General features: G+C 38.2%; 1 protein-coding gene across 1 annotated transcript in view; it reads right to left on the bottom strand.

Moving 5' to 3' along the window:
- Positions 1–9,736: 9,736 nt before the first annotated feature.
- kcnh8 (potassium voltage-gated channel, subfamily H (eag-related), member 8) overlaps positions 9,737–17,785 on the bottom strand; it is a 110,359-nt gene continuing 102,310 nt past the window's right edge. The window contains 4 exon segments of the mRNA XM_047384298.1: positions 9,737–10,667; positions 10,670–10,961; positions 16,092–16,171; positions 16,389–16,504. Of these exon segments, the coding sequence (XP_047240254.1) occupies positions 10,429–10,667; positions 10,670–10,961; positions 16,092–16,171; positions 16,389–16,504 (727 nt within the window). The 3' untranslated portion in view covers positions 9,737–10,428.

Below are 17,785 nucleotides of genomic sequence, written 5' to 3'. Positions count from 1 at the left end.
ATAATACTCCTCTTCAATCATTTTGCCCTAAATGCAGAAAATCTTGGGAATTAATTAGTCAAAAGCTGTCTAAAGCTTTTAAACATAGATTAAATACTGTTAGCGATTAAAGTATTACCTTATGTTTTTGAGTTACCATAGAAATAAAGGGAGGATTTATCTGCTTTAGTTTAGGAGGTAATAGTAACAAGTTGCAAACAATTTGTTAGAAAGATTCCTGTAGAAAAACAATTCAGGTTTTAATAGAGAAGGGAAAAGATGCAGGTTCTTACATTCACTTTCCTTAAAAAAGACAAAATAGAGTTTACAGTTTTATAAATATGTACATTTTTATTGTTGTTGTTTTACATTTGAAGCAGTTTTGTTTGTGGAGCATAAACTCAGCAAGCTTTTTGTCAAAATCTCTACAATTTCATGTGGAACTAAAAAAGCACCCATTGAGCGCAGACCTCTGCCAAGGCAAAACGGTCATTGACATATGTCAACTTTTTTCTATACTGATGAACTATACTCTGGATGACTACATCGCACCATGGTCTGGCAATAGTAAAGAATCCTTCAAAAACATCCAGGATCCAGGTGGTGCTCCGCATCACCATCAGAATCTAATCATATGTTCCTTGTCCTAATACGCACCTTGTCTGAAAATTTCATTCAAATCTGAACCTTAAAATAACCTACTTGGCGGAGGTAATAAAAACAGTTTAAATCAGACACACTGCTTCCTTGTTTGATATCACAGAGGAATCAAAACAAACCAAGCCACATATCAGAAAGAAAACTGTGATCGTCCTTAAGTCTGGTTCATTTTTGTGTACAATTTCCAGATGCTTGAAGATGCCTTTTATATGCAAGTATAAACACTATTGAAGTGTCCAGTCGACCTACCTTTCAGGGAGGAGATGAGTTCTTTGTTCCAGAGATTAGCATGTTTTGTTGGGAAATGTGTGTATCAACCCCAAAAATTATGCTTACTGAAGCTGGTAAGAGAGCGACATTATCCACAGTGGAACCTGGCCTCTACCAACGTAGGCTGAAGGGCCACTCAGAGAGGACAAAGTCATTACTCTAAATACAACGTAAAAAGGCAGATTACAGTTTGTAACAGTATTCAGGGACAAAGACCTTTATTTTTGGACACAGATCTGCAACATGGCCATAATTACATTTTGAGAAAAAAAAAAAAAAAGAGAAACTCCTAAGCACTAGAATACCAAAGCAACTGCAAAGTATGGTGGTGGCAGAATCATATTGTGGTAGTGTTTTAATGCAGGATGTACTGGTACACTTCAAAAATAGATGAATTATGTGGAAAAAGCAATATTTCAAGGCATTAGCCAAAGCATAATACTAAACTAGTTACAAAGCTTTAGAGTTTGTGCAGACTTCTTTTAGCATCTTGTGGTCTGCTATCTTGGTGAACTTGCTTGGACAATCTGACCTGGGAGTGACATCAGTTGTTTTGAAAGTCTATTTCCAGGGTCAAATTGAAATTCTGATTTTAAATTCTTTAAACAGGAAAAATCTCCAAAATGCAGAGTTACAAAATTTGCCTATGTGTCATTTGAGCTATTTTAAGTGGGAATAAACTTGAAAGCGTCCAAACGCATCTCTCACTAGAAATTGCATTTTGTTTTGCATTTTACAAATTAATTTCAAAGGTATGTTATTCAATTTTTAAAGTTTGATTGTATCACTTTATGTTTTCACAACTGCTAAAATTTCAATTAAAAAAATCACATGTCCAAAAATGTTAGAAAAACACATAGGCTGTCATGAAGAAACTTCTTCCAGGGGTTGCACAAGTAGTTAACACAAAGTTAGAAAAGTTAGAAAAGACTGATGCAATATAAACCAATGAGAATGTTTTAACAGAACTGTGAACCAGAAAATCACAAAAATATGCAGTTTCTGTTGTAGTTGGGTGCAACGTTTTGCCTCCCCTCATTGCTGTATCCTGCTGGCCCCATCTTCCATCTTTTCTCCATGCTGAGGTGACTGTGATAAACACAGTGAACACCCACAAATGCTGATGGCTGCCAGGCATGTCATATTATCTCTGCACACACCTCCCGGGAGAACCAGGTGACTCATGTGGATATCAGTTGCTGCAGTTGGGTTGGGGAGCAGCCTCCTCATAAAGATCCATGGATGTACTGTATCTCCACAGAGGGAGAGGTGGTTGTATAGGTCCTGTGCAAGCTCCAGAGAGCCTTGGGTCCTCTTTTTACACACATAGTGCTGTTTTTCAGTGATTCCTAATGTGCAGTTAGATCTTTGTGGATGAGCCTCTAGAGCAGAGCTGACATAAAGCAGAGATTAACAGCAGTGAAATGAGACAAAAACTTGACTCCCGGCAGCAATTAGGGTCAAACACAGCTAGTTGTATGTTTTGTTAAAAAAAACATTCCACTTTCCTACAGCTTTTTGAGCTTTTAAAAAACTCTATTGCTCTATAAGGGAAAAACAACATCTACAATTTGTTATAGAGAATGTTTAAAATTATCCTTAAAACTAAAACTCAACAAAACAAGGTCTTTATTTTGTTCAACTAGAAAGAAAAACACACATTTATCCTAGTTGTGCAACTGAATGGCCTCTTACATGAATTTTTAAGATAATCTTGGTTTGCCACGATAATTTAAGAAGAATTGGTGGACAAAAGCATTCAGAGAACTTTTCAGATGTGGAGAACACCTGGCAGAGAAAAACAAATAAATCCCCATAAAGTTCTTGAAACTATGTTTCCGACTAAAGCTATAGCCTTAATGTGTAGGTGGCAGCTCAGCATATTCTAGGAATTATCTTAAAGATAGGATTTTTTTACATGATTGTTTTTGTTGTTGGAAATAAAAAAGATTTCCGATTAAAGGTAATCCCTGATAAATCTCCCAAATAATAAAACATGAAATATTTTTTAACAAGCCATTGAAAATAGACTTTGAATTCAGGCTTACAGGTCAAGCAAATGCTGAGACATCCCTAGACCTAATCCCATTAGAACGTTCCAAATTCTTGAAACAGCAAAGTCCATTAAAATGGAGAACAAAAGATGTTATGAAATCTGATTTTTACTCCTCAAAATCTGCAGGCACACAAACATACAGCACAGAAAAGTACATTTGCCTAAAACTGTCTGACAAGGTTTTTTAATGCAAGAAAAAGCTGCCATGTGTTCTTTCTTATTGTATACATTCTAGCACTTCAACAAGGACACTTACATCAGCGTTACCTCAGCCCAATGGAAGACAGCTCTATCCTGAGAACTCCTTGTGAGGATAATTCTCCAACATTTGTCGTAAAACGGCTAGACGCTCTTCTCTGATAGGCAAACAACAAAAGGAATTATTTAGTCGCCGTCCCAGAGTTTTTTTTTTCACCCATCTAAGGAAAGAAGCTGCCATTAATCTCCTCTTCTGACATGCTCATTGTTCTGCTGTCCCTCCCATCGCTTTCACAGAAGCACCTATAGGTGCAGACACTAATTTATCAAAACAAAGGATGTCCTGCAAGGCCCTTCTTCCCTTTTTCTTGCTTTACACCAATGCAAATAGCAGCTGCTGTCTCACCTAGAGCGGACCAGATGAATATGGGCTCCCATACTGAAAGCCTCTCAAGGCCCAGTGCTTATTGGAAGCAAAACATGTCAGACAAATCATAAAACTGGTAGAGCCTAATTTGAATGTAAGGACCATGATAGGCTAGCAGGTTTCTGCATATATCCATCATGTCCGCTGAGATGAAAGCACTGCTGTTTATTACTGAAAGAGAAGTTCTCACCTCCAACAAAGCAAACTTTTTTTAGCATGACATTCTGGGGCAAAGGACAAGTGAAGTTGCTCCTTTCACTAGAATAAAGTGTTCATTTGAATGGAAGAACAAAATCTGTTCAGATGAAAGAAGTCGACAGGGAGGAATTGGTGCATTTGGGTCAGGGCCATCACCAAATAATATGATTCGAGAGGATTAAAGTCGAACGCAATCCAAAAGCAATATGTGGATTATAAAAGAGACGGTGAAAAGTGCGCTAAATTTGAAGATGAATGCTCAGGTGTTAAAAAGAATCCCTTCTGTAGAGCTTTCCCACATTCAATCCAGAGAAAAAATGGAAAAATAAAAACTGAGAATAGAACTGGAAGAATATAAAGCAGCAAGCCAGATGGGCTTCAGTTGGGCTAATGACAGATCAAGTGGGAAAAGTGGTGAATTAAAGATGAGTTTGCTGGCAGGTGGATAAAACTATGCATAAGCAGCGAGGGTGGGATTGTCCGTACACCATTAAATATGATTCCAGGCCAAATGACAACATTCCCAGATGTGCTGCTAAATGCACAAATAATCATTCTCAGTGCAAAAACATCATGTAAAGCACTCTGGAAAGCCTGACCTCTATTTTCCATTATGGCTTTTGCACACAACTGAGGAAAGGGCGACCAATTCATCGACACACTGACTTAATTTTGCAGATGGAGATATCTCAAAATATTATACTGAGACACTTTTGAAAGTAGACAAAACAAAACACCACCATCCTGTCACAGCACCTCATGACCCAGTTTTCAAGCATTAACAGCCTGTATAGCATAAGTCTTGAGTTTGAGAGCACAAAGTGATGGTCACACATTATCCTTCAAGATTTTCCAGGTAGAGAGCAGGGTTCATGGTTCCATGAATTATGGAGAGTCATCCAGGTCCTGAAGAAGCAAAGTAACCCCACTCTACTCTATGTTTGACTGTTGATATGATGGCCTTTATCTAAAATGCTAAGTTAGTTTACACTGAGCTTGACTGATGCAAGTGAGGCCTTAAGTGCTTTGGATGATGTTGGGACATTTTGGGTGATTCGCCAATGCTTTCTTGGAGTGATTTTGGTAGACTGACCACTCGTAAGAAGGTTCACCTCTGTTCTATGCTGTTCATTCATCCATTGGTGGATAATGGCTCCCAATGTCATTTCCTGGGTCCTAAAGCCTTTGTAACCCTTTTTTAGATTGATAAATGTTAATGGATTTGTTTCTCATCAGTTCTTGAATTTCATCAGATTAGGGACAATATGTTGCTTTTTCAGATCTTTTAGTCTACTTTATGTTGCCAGGCAGGTTTAATTTAAGGGTTTCCTACTTTTTGATAACTGTATAAATTATAATTTGAAAAAATACTGTATGTACTGTTTTTTTGATATATATTTATAATAATAATAAAAATAAATTTGATTTAAAACAGGGACAATATACACTATACATTAACCACAAGAGGAGAGATGCACTGTGCCAGGCTATAGCTCAAGTTATAGTGCTAATTTCCACCTGTAGTCCCTGACCCAACTGGTACAAACAAACAACACAAAAAATAAATATATACATAAAAACAAAGCACCATCAAATATACAATACAAGAACATACACATATATCCTCTGTAGTCAATCTATAGCATCTATACTCCGAAGACTTTACCACAGGCACCACTCACTCACAAACATCTGCTCACATTTAAAAAAGAAAGAAAAACTAAATTAAAACAGGCTGACACCATTCAACAAAAAAACAATACACTATCAGACAGATAAACGTAATCTCTATACAATAAGTCATCACATTCATACTCTCAAAACCTCAAACAGGCGCCTCCACTAACATCAATTTATATTGTGTGAACAAGTTTGATTTAAAAGAAGCAATTTTTTTGTCATGTGTGAGAACCTATAAGAATCTGTACGTAGCAATAGATCTGTTGGCAAAGTATACCACTGTTGTGTGGCCACACTTGAGAATGCTGATTTCCCAAAAGACGTTCTATGTTTGGGGATCCTACACTCACTGCGTCTAGTCGAACGAGTGACTCGAGATGTTTTCCTTGTACTGAAGGATCCAAATTTTTTTAATGGAGGGGCATCAAGCCATGAATAATCTTAAAATGCAGACATATGTTTGTGTACCTGATGAAGTTGTCCAAACCGAGAAAATTATACTTGGAAAGAATATGACATTGATGAAACGAACATGTCTTTTTATCATGAATCTTGAGAGACCGTTTTTATAATGACTCCAGTGGCTGTAAGGCAGCTTTACATCCCTGAGACCAACTTGTCAAGCAGTACAAAAAATATGGAATTATCAATGCATTTGAATACATATTTGATGCCTTAATGGTCAAAGAGCTCCTTATGTATCTAAAGTTTACTAAATTAAAATTTACAGCGTTTGTTAACTTTTTTATGTTTTTTTGAAGCCTAAATTTGAATCCAATATAACACCTAAATATTTGTATTCACTGACGTTTTTTTCATTTCTGACCTTCTATCAAAATATAAGGACAAGTTTGTATCTTGTATCGATTTGTGAAAAACATTGAAACAGTCTTTTCAATGTTTAAAGTTAAACAGGAATTTCACAACCAATTTGAAACCTTCTGCAGTTCTTCCATTAACTATTGAGCAACTTCTTCTACAGTTTACCCATGATAATATCACACGGTATCATCAGCATACATAACTATATTTGCCTTACACAAAGAGGGGAGATCATTGATGTAAAGAGAAAAGAGCAGTGGCCCTTGAATCGAGCCCTGTGGGACCCCCATAGGGACCCCACCTCCCTACTTTCAAGGGAGATGTCACGTTTCTTACCATTACACACTGCTGCCTATCACTAAGATATGATTTTATCCAATTTTGTGTGTTTATATTTAAAGAAGGGTTAGGGGTTAGGGTTAGTTACCTTTTGCTTCGTTAACCCTAACCCCTCATGCACCATCTAAGCTAGATTTAACATCTTCTATCAGGTAGCAGCAAGCAGTTTCAGTGGAGTGTTTTTTTCTAAACCCAAATTGAAACGCGGTTAAGACTGTGGTAGATTCAAAATGCTCCACCAGCTGCTCCACTACCACTTTTTCAAAGATTTTGGAGATGGTTGGGAGGATACTATTTGGTCGGTAATTGGTGACCTGAAGTTCATCTCCTGCCTTGTGCACTGGTTTTACTAGGGCTCTAGGAAAAATACTCTCATCTATAGACTTATTGATCACTTTTGTTATCAGTGGGGCAAGAATATCTTTATGGTCTTTCAAAAAAACTGTGTCAATTCCAAATATGTCTTTGGCTTTACTATTTTTTTAAGTTTGAGATAACTCTTAAAATCTTCCCTTTGTCTATGTTATGCAACTTAAAAAAATCATTGAAACCAGAAGTATAAACACAATTTGGTTTTGGAAAAACCTCAGCCAATCCAAGCACAGTTTATGAAATAGTCACTAAAATGTGTTGCCAGAACTGTGCTATCACTTTAAACAACATCGTTTATCTTAAGTTGTAAATTATTATCATTTATTTTGTCCTTTACCGGAAGTTTATCCATAGTCCTCCATAAAAGTTTATAGTTACCCTTTGCTCTGTTAATTAAGAAAAACATTTGCTCAAGCCTTTCTCAGCTGAATGGTCACTTTATTTCTCAAACCTCTGTACGTAATGGTCTGTATTTAGCCTTGATTTCAAGAACTTTTTAAGAGCACTATCCCTTTGCTTCATTAAATCCCAGAGAGAGTTATTAAACCACAGCAGTGTTTTTTTTACACGATTTCCGTCGTTTTGGCTGTATATATTTTTAAATATTTTTTTTTAAAGTTAACATTATGTTTGATCATCAATTTTATAACTCCAGTCAATTAAGTTGAATTCAGTCAGTCATTTTCTATACTGGTTCATCCATAGTCGGACACGGGGAAGCTGGTGCCTATGTCCAGCAGTCTACGGGCGAGAGGCAGGGTACACCCTGGGCAGGCCGCCACTCCATCACAGGTCAACACACAAACAACCACACACACACTCATTCACACAGCTAAGGGCAATTTAGAGAGACCAATTAACCTAACAGGCATGTCTTTGGACTGTGGGAGGAAGCCACATGCGGAGAAAACCCACGCATGCACAGGGAAAACATGCCAACTCCATGCAGAAAGACCCCCGGCCATGAATCGAACCCAGATCCTTCTTGCTACCCACTGTGCCGCCGTGCAGCTAAGTTTATGGCTGCACGGCCAAATTCCTCAAAAAAATCGTATTTGTCCTAGAAATACAAGGAATTTTGCTGTTATGTGTGATTCTTTGTTGGGTCCTATACCTCATCTTATTAATTTTTGTACTAATTATTGTAAGATCATAATCTGACAAACCTGTAATTAAGTTATATGTTTTAGTTATCCTATTGGGTTTATTTGTAAAAATTTTATCTATCAATATTTGAGAACTTTTTGTTATATCAATTGGGTCATCTGCAGCAAATTTGTGATTTCCTTAAGGTTTTCCCTCTGTGTTTTGTCAAGCCTATTTATGTTTAGATTACCCATTAATAAAATATCTATATCCTCATATTTTTTTTATATTTCAAATAAACCATCATAAAATTCATTTGTTGCATTTGGTAGACGATAAACTACAAACACAGTAAAAGACATCTGAGATGACAGTGTTATTGTGACCCCAACACATTCCAAAGTTTGGTGTGTAATTGTTAATTTGATGACTATCAGCGCTGTCTTTGACATAGATTAAAACCCCGTCCCCTCTTCCCCTTTCTCTGTCTCTTCTATATATGTTGTACCCAGGGACTTTAAACACAAAAAAGGGAGTGTGGGCAGTCAACCAAGTATTTTATGATATGAAACATTCAACTGGGACAAAAAAAACAACAACAAAAAAAAAAAAACAAGATGCTCTAAATTATATGATGCACAAAAATAGTTAATATTGTGGAAGTATTTCCTCTTTTGTACCTATGGTTACTGGAGGGGGATTGTCTGGTTTGAGCAAAACGTTAGATAACTTCACACATTACCTAATTACCTCTACAACAGGTCACGTTAGTTATAAACAGCTACTAACCTGACTTTCCATATGCAAAATAAAAGCTTAAAACTGATCAGTGTGCTCCAGCCATCCTTCCCCAAACTCTCATTTATCCCTTTGGTGAACTCAAAACAAGAAAGCCATCTCATAACAGTCATGTTTGTTTTTTAATAGCATATGAGTTTATCTGATCAATATAAAAAAGGAAAAAGGTCTTTACAGTACGTTCCATTTGCAGAGGATTATAGTCACACCCACAGGAGTTCAAATGACAGGACCAGATCTGTTGGATGAGTTATGACCTTATTCCTGGTATAAGGTTGCATCAGCTTATAGCAGAAAACAGCACTGCCATAACTTCCTTAACAGGTGTATTGTTTATGGCCATTGCACACATCTGAATTCTCTGAAGTAGAAAAAAATACATATTTAATATGGATACATTCATAGATATAAAAAAGTGTCTTTTTTCCCCATTGTGCTTTATGTGGGAATATTGCCTTTGTCCTAACAGCTGAGTGAAATGAATCTCAGATCTGCTAACCCTGGGGATCAATCAGGGAAATGTATTACAGTGTCGCTTGTGAAGCAATTGAAAAGCATTTGCTCCAGGCCACTTTACAACTGGGGCAACTACCTTGTGCCTAAAACAACCCTTGCTTAAACAGAGCGGACTTCTGCTAAATATGCATCAGTAAATGCCAGGTTTAGCTGTTGAAATACCAGACCATGTTTCCTTTAAATAGAAAGGTAAATGGCAAGCTGGATCTCCACGGGGCGACATGCAGCATGTTAATGTGTCTCTACAGGCACTACTGAAAAGGTTTGGAAATGCATGCAGAGAAAAACAGGGGTGGGGGGTGGGGGGGGGGGGAGGGGGGGGGGGGGTAGTATGTGGAAAGAGAGACAAAGTAGGGGGGCAAAGAGTCCCTGTGCTCAGTATGGCAGACCACGGCAGGGGTTGTGTTGCTCAGGGCACAACATGAGTCCCCCGCCACAACCAGCACCATTTCAACAGTAGGTGGGTAAAGAGCATAAGACACCCCATCTCTCTTTGAACAGTCCTATTTCCAGATTCAACCGGTCATACATTGTTCTGTCGCAGCCAGAGGACCCAACGAGGATCGAGTGAGCAAGGAAAGAAGGGTTAATTGGCAGAACAAGAGGAAAAAGGAGAGCCAAGACCATGGCTGTCTTCTCCGATGTTATTGTCTCATTCTCCATTACGGCAGAATCCTGTTCAAGGGGCCTCAAGTTGCAGGAACAGGGAATTAAGGATCACCCTTACCCATAAATCTACCACCCTAAAACTCCCAAGCTGACTTAAATCTCTACATGCAATGTAAGGACACTACATTTTTATATGTTAAAGCTAATACACCTAAACACTCAGTTCCTGATCTCATGCAATTGGATTTTTAAAAGCTTATGAAACAAACAGAACTGCTTGTTGCATTCTCCTACTGTGGATGCCTTGCCGTGATACTGGAGACCACAGCTGAACTATCTCCTATGTAGTTCAGGAATATCCCAAAAAAATGTCCTGGAAATTGTCCTGGGAAGTCCAGGGAAGTTCTACGGAAGATTGTTATAAACCCTGGCTTGGATTTGGGTAGAGACTTATGGATCCAGTTTGAGAAGAGCATCCAGGGCTCTTATGAGGGTCCTTATCCCCCCCATCCCGCGAAGGTGAATTGTGTACCCTTAACCTGATAGAGCCAGAAGGTGTCGGGGGTTCTGGGATGGCGGAGGACAGCTCTGGTTGCCAAGTTGATAAGTCTGGAGTTAAACAAGGAGTTGACCTGGGAATAGCTGGATAAACTAACTGGGCCTGTGCGTCAAAGAGTCCGCGTAACACATCGCGGTATGCTGCTGGGAGATTGTGAGAGATGAGCAGGGCAATGGCATGGGTGGGTCTGTCCAGATTGAGGCAGCCTTAGATGGTGAATGGCAGGACTGAGGAGGGGATGGACAGTACAGGTATGTGTGGTGTGCTGGGGAGTACTGCGTAGGACAGATTATCGAAGGTTGGGGCACTGATGGCGTGAGGTTCTCCATTAGTGTGGCCATTCTCTTCATGACATGCCCGAGGTCGGCTACCTCCCTTCGGAGGGTGCTCACCTGCAGACACAAACAGAAATCATCGATGAAATTAAATATTATGGCTGATATTTTACCAGTATATTTTGGGATACATTTTTATTATTATTATTATCTTACAGTGTTTTATCACAAAAAACATTCTCTGAGCAAACGTCTTGTTTCTAGTAGTTCGCTGCAAGCACAAAATATGCATTTCTTTACATAATAATCTTAATAATTAGGTAATATGAATAAGTAAGGAAAGACCTGGCAGAGCTATATGTCAATTTAAAATGTTTCATGGTTTTATGGCATTACATATATTTCTTTGCTGTGTTAACCCACATAAGAAGCATTTCAACTACAAGAGTCTGGCTCTATAATAAACATTGCATATGAAAAGTGTTTTTAAGTTAATATCCATATGATAAAATTATTTCATAGCATTTAATATCTTTTGACCGTATGGAAGCTTTTGTTGGTTGTAGGCTTTACCTGCACAAAAGATTTTCAGCACTGAATCATGTAACCCGAAGCAATCCCACCTCAGTCATTGCCGTTTCATTTCTTTTACATCATAGCTTCAGCTGCCGCTGATGCAAACTGAAATGTCTTTCTGCAGCTGCTTCCCATTAAAAGCAGTCAAAACATAGAGGTACATTGTGAAACACTACAAGAAATACAGTTTGCTTTCCATGATGTGTTATAAAGCCCAGGTCCAACCCCTATGTATTTCTGCACAATATACAGGGTATGACTGGCCAAAGAATATGTTCCTGGCATGTGTTAAACAGCTGTAGATGCCTCAGAATATTGCATTAGGTATAGACAAACACATTTGCCCAAATGCTTCCTGCAATCAAGACAATAAGCAAGATACAATTCTAGCAGTTATTAAAAGATTTGTGAACCTTTATAAGAAGATTTGACAGGCAGGAATAAGAAGAAAGTATAGCCATACATATATGAGCAAAAGAAACATAAAAATGTTTCCACTGCTGAGCTGGTGATTGATACAAAGGGACACCTCCAAATGTTCACCCAAAATTTATATGTTGTGTTTCATTTGTTACCGTTTTTTTTTTATTGATTTCATACTTTAGTACTTTAATAATTCAGAGAGGGTTAGGATGTTTAAACAGGGTCCCTCTGACTCCTTGAAAACTCCAGATTTTGTTTCCCTTTCACTTCAGCCACTATTACTCTGATTTTTGTATCTTCGTAGTGACAATTATAGATGATTTGTTTTCAAGAAGGAGGACAGCTAGCCAAGTCGACGTTAAAGGTGCACTAGGAGAATGGGTATTAGATACACTACCCAGGGGTGCCCATGTTTGAGGTTCCATGTGCTACGATGCAGGTTTTTGCTATTAAGGGACACTAGAATAAACTTTGAAGGTGTAATGAAGGTTTTTAGAGGTTTTATTATAAGGCAGGGGTCACATGGCTAAATATTAAAAGCAGCTAAAGCAGCTTAAGGTCACAGGCTGGACAGTAACCTTGCCAGGCACGGTTTATAGCTGCAACATAATTTTCTTATGTGCAGAAAAAGAAACAATAACTGCCGCATGGACAACTTGTATGAAAAAGCTAAAAAAACCCTCAGCATCTAACTCCACTAGCAAACTATCTGGATTTAAAGCTCAATGTGTTTTTGATCAATTCTGTCACACAAACACAGAAGCTGCAGTGTGAGACCACACTGGTTATCAAGTGAATCATAAAAACATGCTGCTATTTTCCTGTGACTGAAATCAACAAACTTGAACCAGTGAAGTTGTTCATTTCAAAGCATCTGCATGAAGACAGACTGATTCCCATTAGGAATTACTTATGTATGCAATCATATTTAAAAGCACTTTTATGTACACTTATTAAATAAAAATACTAATTTATTTAACTGCGCATTGAATTTATAATTTGCACATCATTTAACTGAGGTTCCAGAGCTGGGCTATTTCTGCCTGATGAATTTATAACATTTTAGATTCAGGTCATTTCCATGCAATCATCCTTTATCAAAAGCAGAAAGAACCCAGGATCAGCCACCTCTCTTCTGTTTAGCAAGTAAAACCCTGCTGCTGAAATCATCCATTACATAGATGGCGGCTGGTGATTAGCTGCTCCCTGCACATGGCCTGTCCACTGAGGGCACGTCGTGAAGCCCTGCCAATATGCCATCTGTTTCTGCCAGTCCCAGCGCTCATGACCATTCATTTGGGCAATGACGCTCATCATTACAACTGGATGCACATCAGCTCTCAACAGGGCCACGCAGCTCCACATAGGAAGTGCTCCAATCGCTGTGTGAACGTGTCAAGAGGTGTTCAGGCAAAGCGTGCAACTATGTTATGATTGCAGCCGACTGAATCAGACTGGGCACTCCTATTCCCACTTTGCGTTTTAAGCAGACCTATTAAAAGGTGGACAAGCTACACATGATAGACTTGTAAATAAAGATTACAGTGTAACAATTAGTTAAACAATGCATAGTTTTTTGCTGCCAAATGTTAAGAGACAAAAATATTCAGCCCCTATTTTGACAGGCTCTTGTTTCTTTTCTTTGTCACTCATGTGGTTTGTGAAAACCTGGGTGGAAATCATGGCTCTGATAAAAATAGAAAAGCAGAGAGTGGCAGGACAGTTCAATCTGACACGCCGTCAACATGATTCCTGGACTCCCATATTTGAGACAACCTTCAATGGTCATGCTCAGAGAGAAAACAGCAGCCAACCAGAACAAACCCACAGCCACAAGTACACTCTAAAAATAATGATATGAAAATCCTAATAATCATAAAATTCTAATTATCTAATCTAATTATGTATACATGCAAATATGTATTCAGAAGAAGGATTGCAACTCCATATTCAAGTCTATCATAATTTCTTATTATTAAATTTGTGGATTATCTCCTGCCATGACTTGTTCCAACAACCAGTGGATATTACTGCCAAACCCAACCATATAGTGTTGCATGACATGGAGGCCTAAGTGTGGAGACCCGAGACTGACCAAAGCAGTTGTAATACGTCTGTCAAATAAGCCACCCTGATATTGCCTCCCTTAAAAGCATTTTATTCTAATTTTTTATTGAGTCTGTGAATCAGTACCAAATATTTTTTAAATAAATGTTAGAAATAATATTATTTTATTAGGAATAATGTTATTTTAGTGGTAGTGAAATTTCTTTCTTTTTACTAAAAACTGAAGAAATTATAAAACTTTTTTTTGGTAATACTGTAAATATATGAAACCCTGGTATTTTAATCATGGTCATCATACCGTAAGAATCTCTTTATCTTGTCTAAATCCTGTTGCTGTGGTTTTTAAAGTACAGGTTTGTATTGCCTTTGGACACGGCATTGACTTTCCAATCTCTGTCTAAATATGTATTTCTGGCCTTAAATTCAAAATGTGCACACAAGCTTCATCAGTTCTATTTTGTTTTATATTTATATTTTTGTTGGAAAGAGTGTGTATACAATTTACTGTAATGGTTAATGAGAAAATCTTTTCATTACACATAAATAATGAGTATTCCTATGTATCATTAGAAGGCATTTGATTTCATTTTGATTTATTTGTTTGAATGGGGACAGTGCAGTTCAATAAAACCCATGAGAATTTATGAGTTAAAAAAGCCTGAATTGGCCAAAAGGCTAATTTCATCTGTCCACAGAGATACAACATAGTTTGCAGTTAATAGATATTACGACTAACTTTATGAGCATACTTTTTAACTTCATGACAAGAAAGTTTGACTGGCATTTACATTTTGTTGTAAAAATGTAAAAGAGTTTAAAAAAAATGTTGTGAGCCACCATCACCCCGGCTAAGCAAGTAAAATAACTAGAATTAGTTGTATTTCCTGCAGTGAAATGAAAACATGCAGTGTAAATGGTGTGAAGATATCATCTGCTTTGATTAAGAAGCAAAGTTTTGTGAGACCAAATAAAAATGCACATCTAGTTTATTGCAGTCTGCGCAGTTCGTACTCTATTAAATATTTGTCTTTTGTGTGTGATTTAAAAAATAATAGCATGAACATGAACAGTTTGTGGTTTACATTGTTTTTCATTCAAATTAAATCTGTGTTGCATTTTAGACACACTGTTGCTCATGAACGAAGCAAACTATAAAATTTGCCCTTTGAATTTCTAACTTTGTTGATTGCACCAATTTAAATAATTTGAGCAATAATTAGAGCAAGAATAATTGTTTTGTGTAACTGGTGCAAAAATAATCCACAAAAACAAGTGATGTACTCATGCACTGATATGGTGTGTTTTTGTGTATGTTGAAAATCAAACAGGTTTTTTCACATCCTGCTGTGAATATTGTGGTTGAATCCAAGTGTGAATTAACAACCAAAGGGTCCATGCTGGAGGCTTTGGTGCCAAACATTGGTCACCCACCGAGACACAGAGCTCAGCAAAGCGCTGATATTGTCTTTTACTCTCATCTGTTTTAGGTGTTTATTTCCCACTTCGGTTTTCCACATACCAGGAAAAGAAAATGGCTGAGGTCTTCATCTGTTTCCCATCTTTCTTTACCTCATCCTTTAACTTCTCCTTGCTGGGATAGTCGTCTGAGACTTAGCAGGAGAAGAAAAAAAAACCACCCCCCCTCAGCTGCCAAAGTGTAATGTCAATTTAGATCCCTGCCGAACAAACCATAAGATACATTGTGAGAGTCTGAATGTGCACATATGGACAGAATATTTTAAGCCCCAACATAGACCATTATAATCAATGATATCCAGTAAGACTCAATCCCTGTGTAACATACAGATGGAGAAAGAAATACCTTAAACTCCAATCTGTGGATCAAAAATTTATAACTTTTGGTTCATTACGCCTTTTAATCCTTTCATCCAGCTCAGGCTTTACATGCCAATACAGCCATATGGCTTGTTCAGACTGTAGCATACCTATCTAAATCTTTCTCTCTACTTGCAGAGCCATTTTCGTTTTTAGGTCATAAAACTGGCTGACTTTCATTTCCAGAAGCCGAGCTGCAAACTTTTCCAACTACCTCTGTCTAATTCCTCCCCTTAGAACAACCCTTCAAACCCAGTTTTAAAAATGTTATTTATATTATCAGAGGGTTTTTAATTGCCAGCAATATATGTGTCATCCAAAAATATGCATGTTACTAAATTGTACCTGCTGGTCGAGGTGTCGCAGTTGTCCCCTGGTCTCCTCTGCTTTTGCTGCTAATTCTGTTGTGTTGATGTGAAGCATATCTGTGTTAAACCAGTAAGTAAAAAAGCACTCAAAATTTCACATAGAAAGTACATAGTTCAGCCCTCAAGTTACAAGAAGACAGATGGAAAAAAGTAAATGCATGGAAGTATATTAATTATTACTCCAAAATACTAAGGTTTTTGGGTATGGACACTTTTCAGAGCGATTGCAATAAAATACCGGAAATAAACAATATACTGTGTTAGGAAAATTAACCTCGGGTCGACGTTGAGGTACTGGTCGGTTCACTGACAGGACAGCCAAGGCTGGTGGAAAAGGAGAATTTCTGGGAAGTTTCTGTTCCCTCACTGTCTTCAGTACCATCCACTATCCTATAGAGACACAAATGAAACATTGGGGTAACATCTAGCCTCTAGAGTTCTCCTGTTTACCTACCCTGAAAATACAGTACAGACCAAAAGCTTGGACCCACCTCCTTATTCAAAGAATTGTCTTTATTTTCATGACTATGAATATTGTAGCTTCACACTGAAGGCATCAAAACTATGAATTAACACATGTGGAATTATATACTGAACAAAACAGTGTGAAACAACTTAAAATGTGTCTTATATTCTAGGTTCTTCAAAGTAGCTACCCTTTGCGTTGATTACTGCTCCGCACACTCTTGGCATTCTGTTGATGAGCTTCAAGAGGTAGTCACCTGAAATGGTTTTCACTTCACAGGTGTGCCCTGTCAGGTTTAATAAGTGGGATTTCAAGCCTTATAAATGGGGTTGGGACCATCAGTTGTGTTGTGCAGGAGGTGGATACAGTACACAGCCAACAGTCCTACTGAATAGACTGTTAGAATTTGTATTATGGCAAGAAAAAAGCAGCTAAGTAAAGAAAAACGAGTGGCCATCATTACTTTAAGAAATGAAGGTCAGTCAGTCCGAACAATTGGGAAAACTTTGAAAGTGTCCCCAAGTGCAGTCGCAAAAACCATCAAGCACTACAAAGAAATTGGCTCACACGAGGACCGCCCCAGGAAAGGAAGACCAAGAGTCACCTCTGCTGCAGACGATAAGTTCATCTGAGTCACCAGCCTGAGAAATCGCAGGTTAACAGCAGCTCAGATTAGAGAACAGATCAATGCCACACAGAGTTCTAGCAGCAGACACATCTCTAGAACAACTGTTAAGAGGAGACTGTGGGAATCAGGCCTTCATGGTAAAATAGCTGCTAGGAAACCACTGCTGAGGACAGGCAACAAGCAGAAGAGACTTGTTTGGGCTAAAGAACACAAGGAATGGACATTAGACCAGTGGAGATCTGTGCTTTGGCCTGATGAGTCCAAGTTTGAGATCTTTGGTTCCAACCACCGTGTCTTTGTGCGGAGCAGAAGAGGTGAACGGATGGACTCTACATGCCTGGCTCCCACCGTGAAGCATGGAGGAGGAGGTGTGATGGTGTGGGGGTGCTTTGCTGGTGACACTGTTGGGGATTTATTCAAAATTGAAGGCATACTGAACCAGCATGGCTACCACAGCATCTTGCAGCGGCATGCTATTCCATCCAGTTTGCGTTTAGTTGGACCATCATTTATTTTTCAACAGGACAATGACCCCAAACACACCTCCAGGCTGTGTAAGGGCTATTTGATCAAGAAG

Source organism: Girardinichthys multiradiatus, chromosome 13 (genome assembly GCF_021462225.1).
Source record: "Girardinichthys multiradiatus isolate DD_20200921_A chromosome 13, DD_fGirMul_XY1, whole genome shotgun sequence".
NCBI classification, from domain to species: Eukaryota; Metazoa; Chordata; class Actinopteri; order Cyprinodontiformes; family Goodeidae; genus Girardinichthys; species Girardinichthys multiradiatus.
Note: the sequence above shows the minus strand (reverse complement) of the source record. Positions and strands in the feature narration are given on the sequence as shown.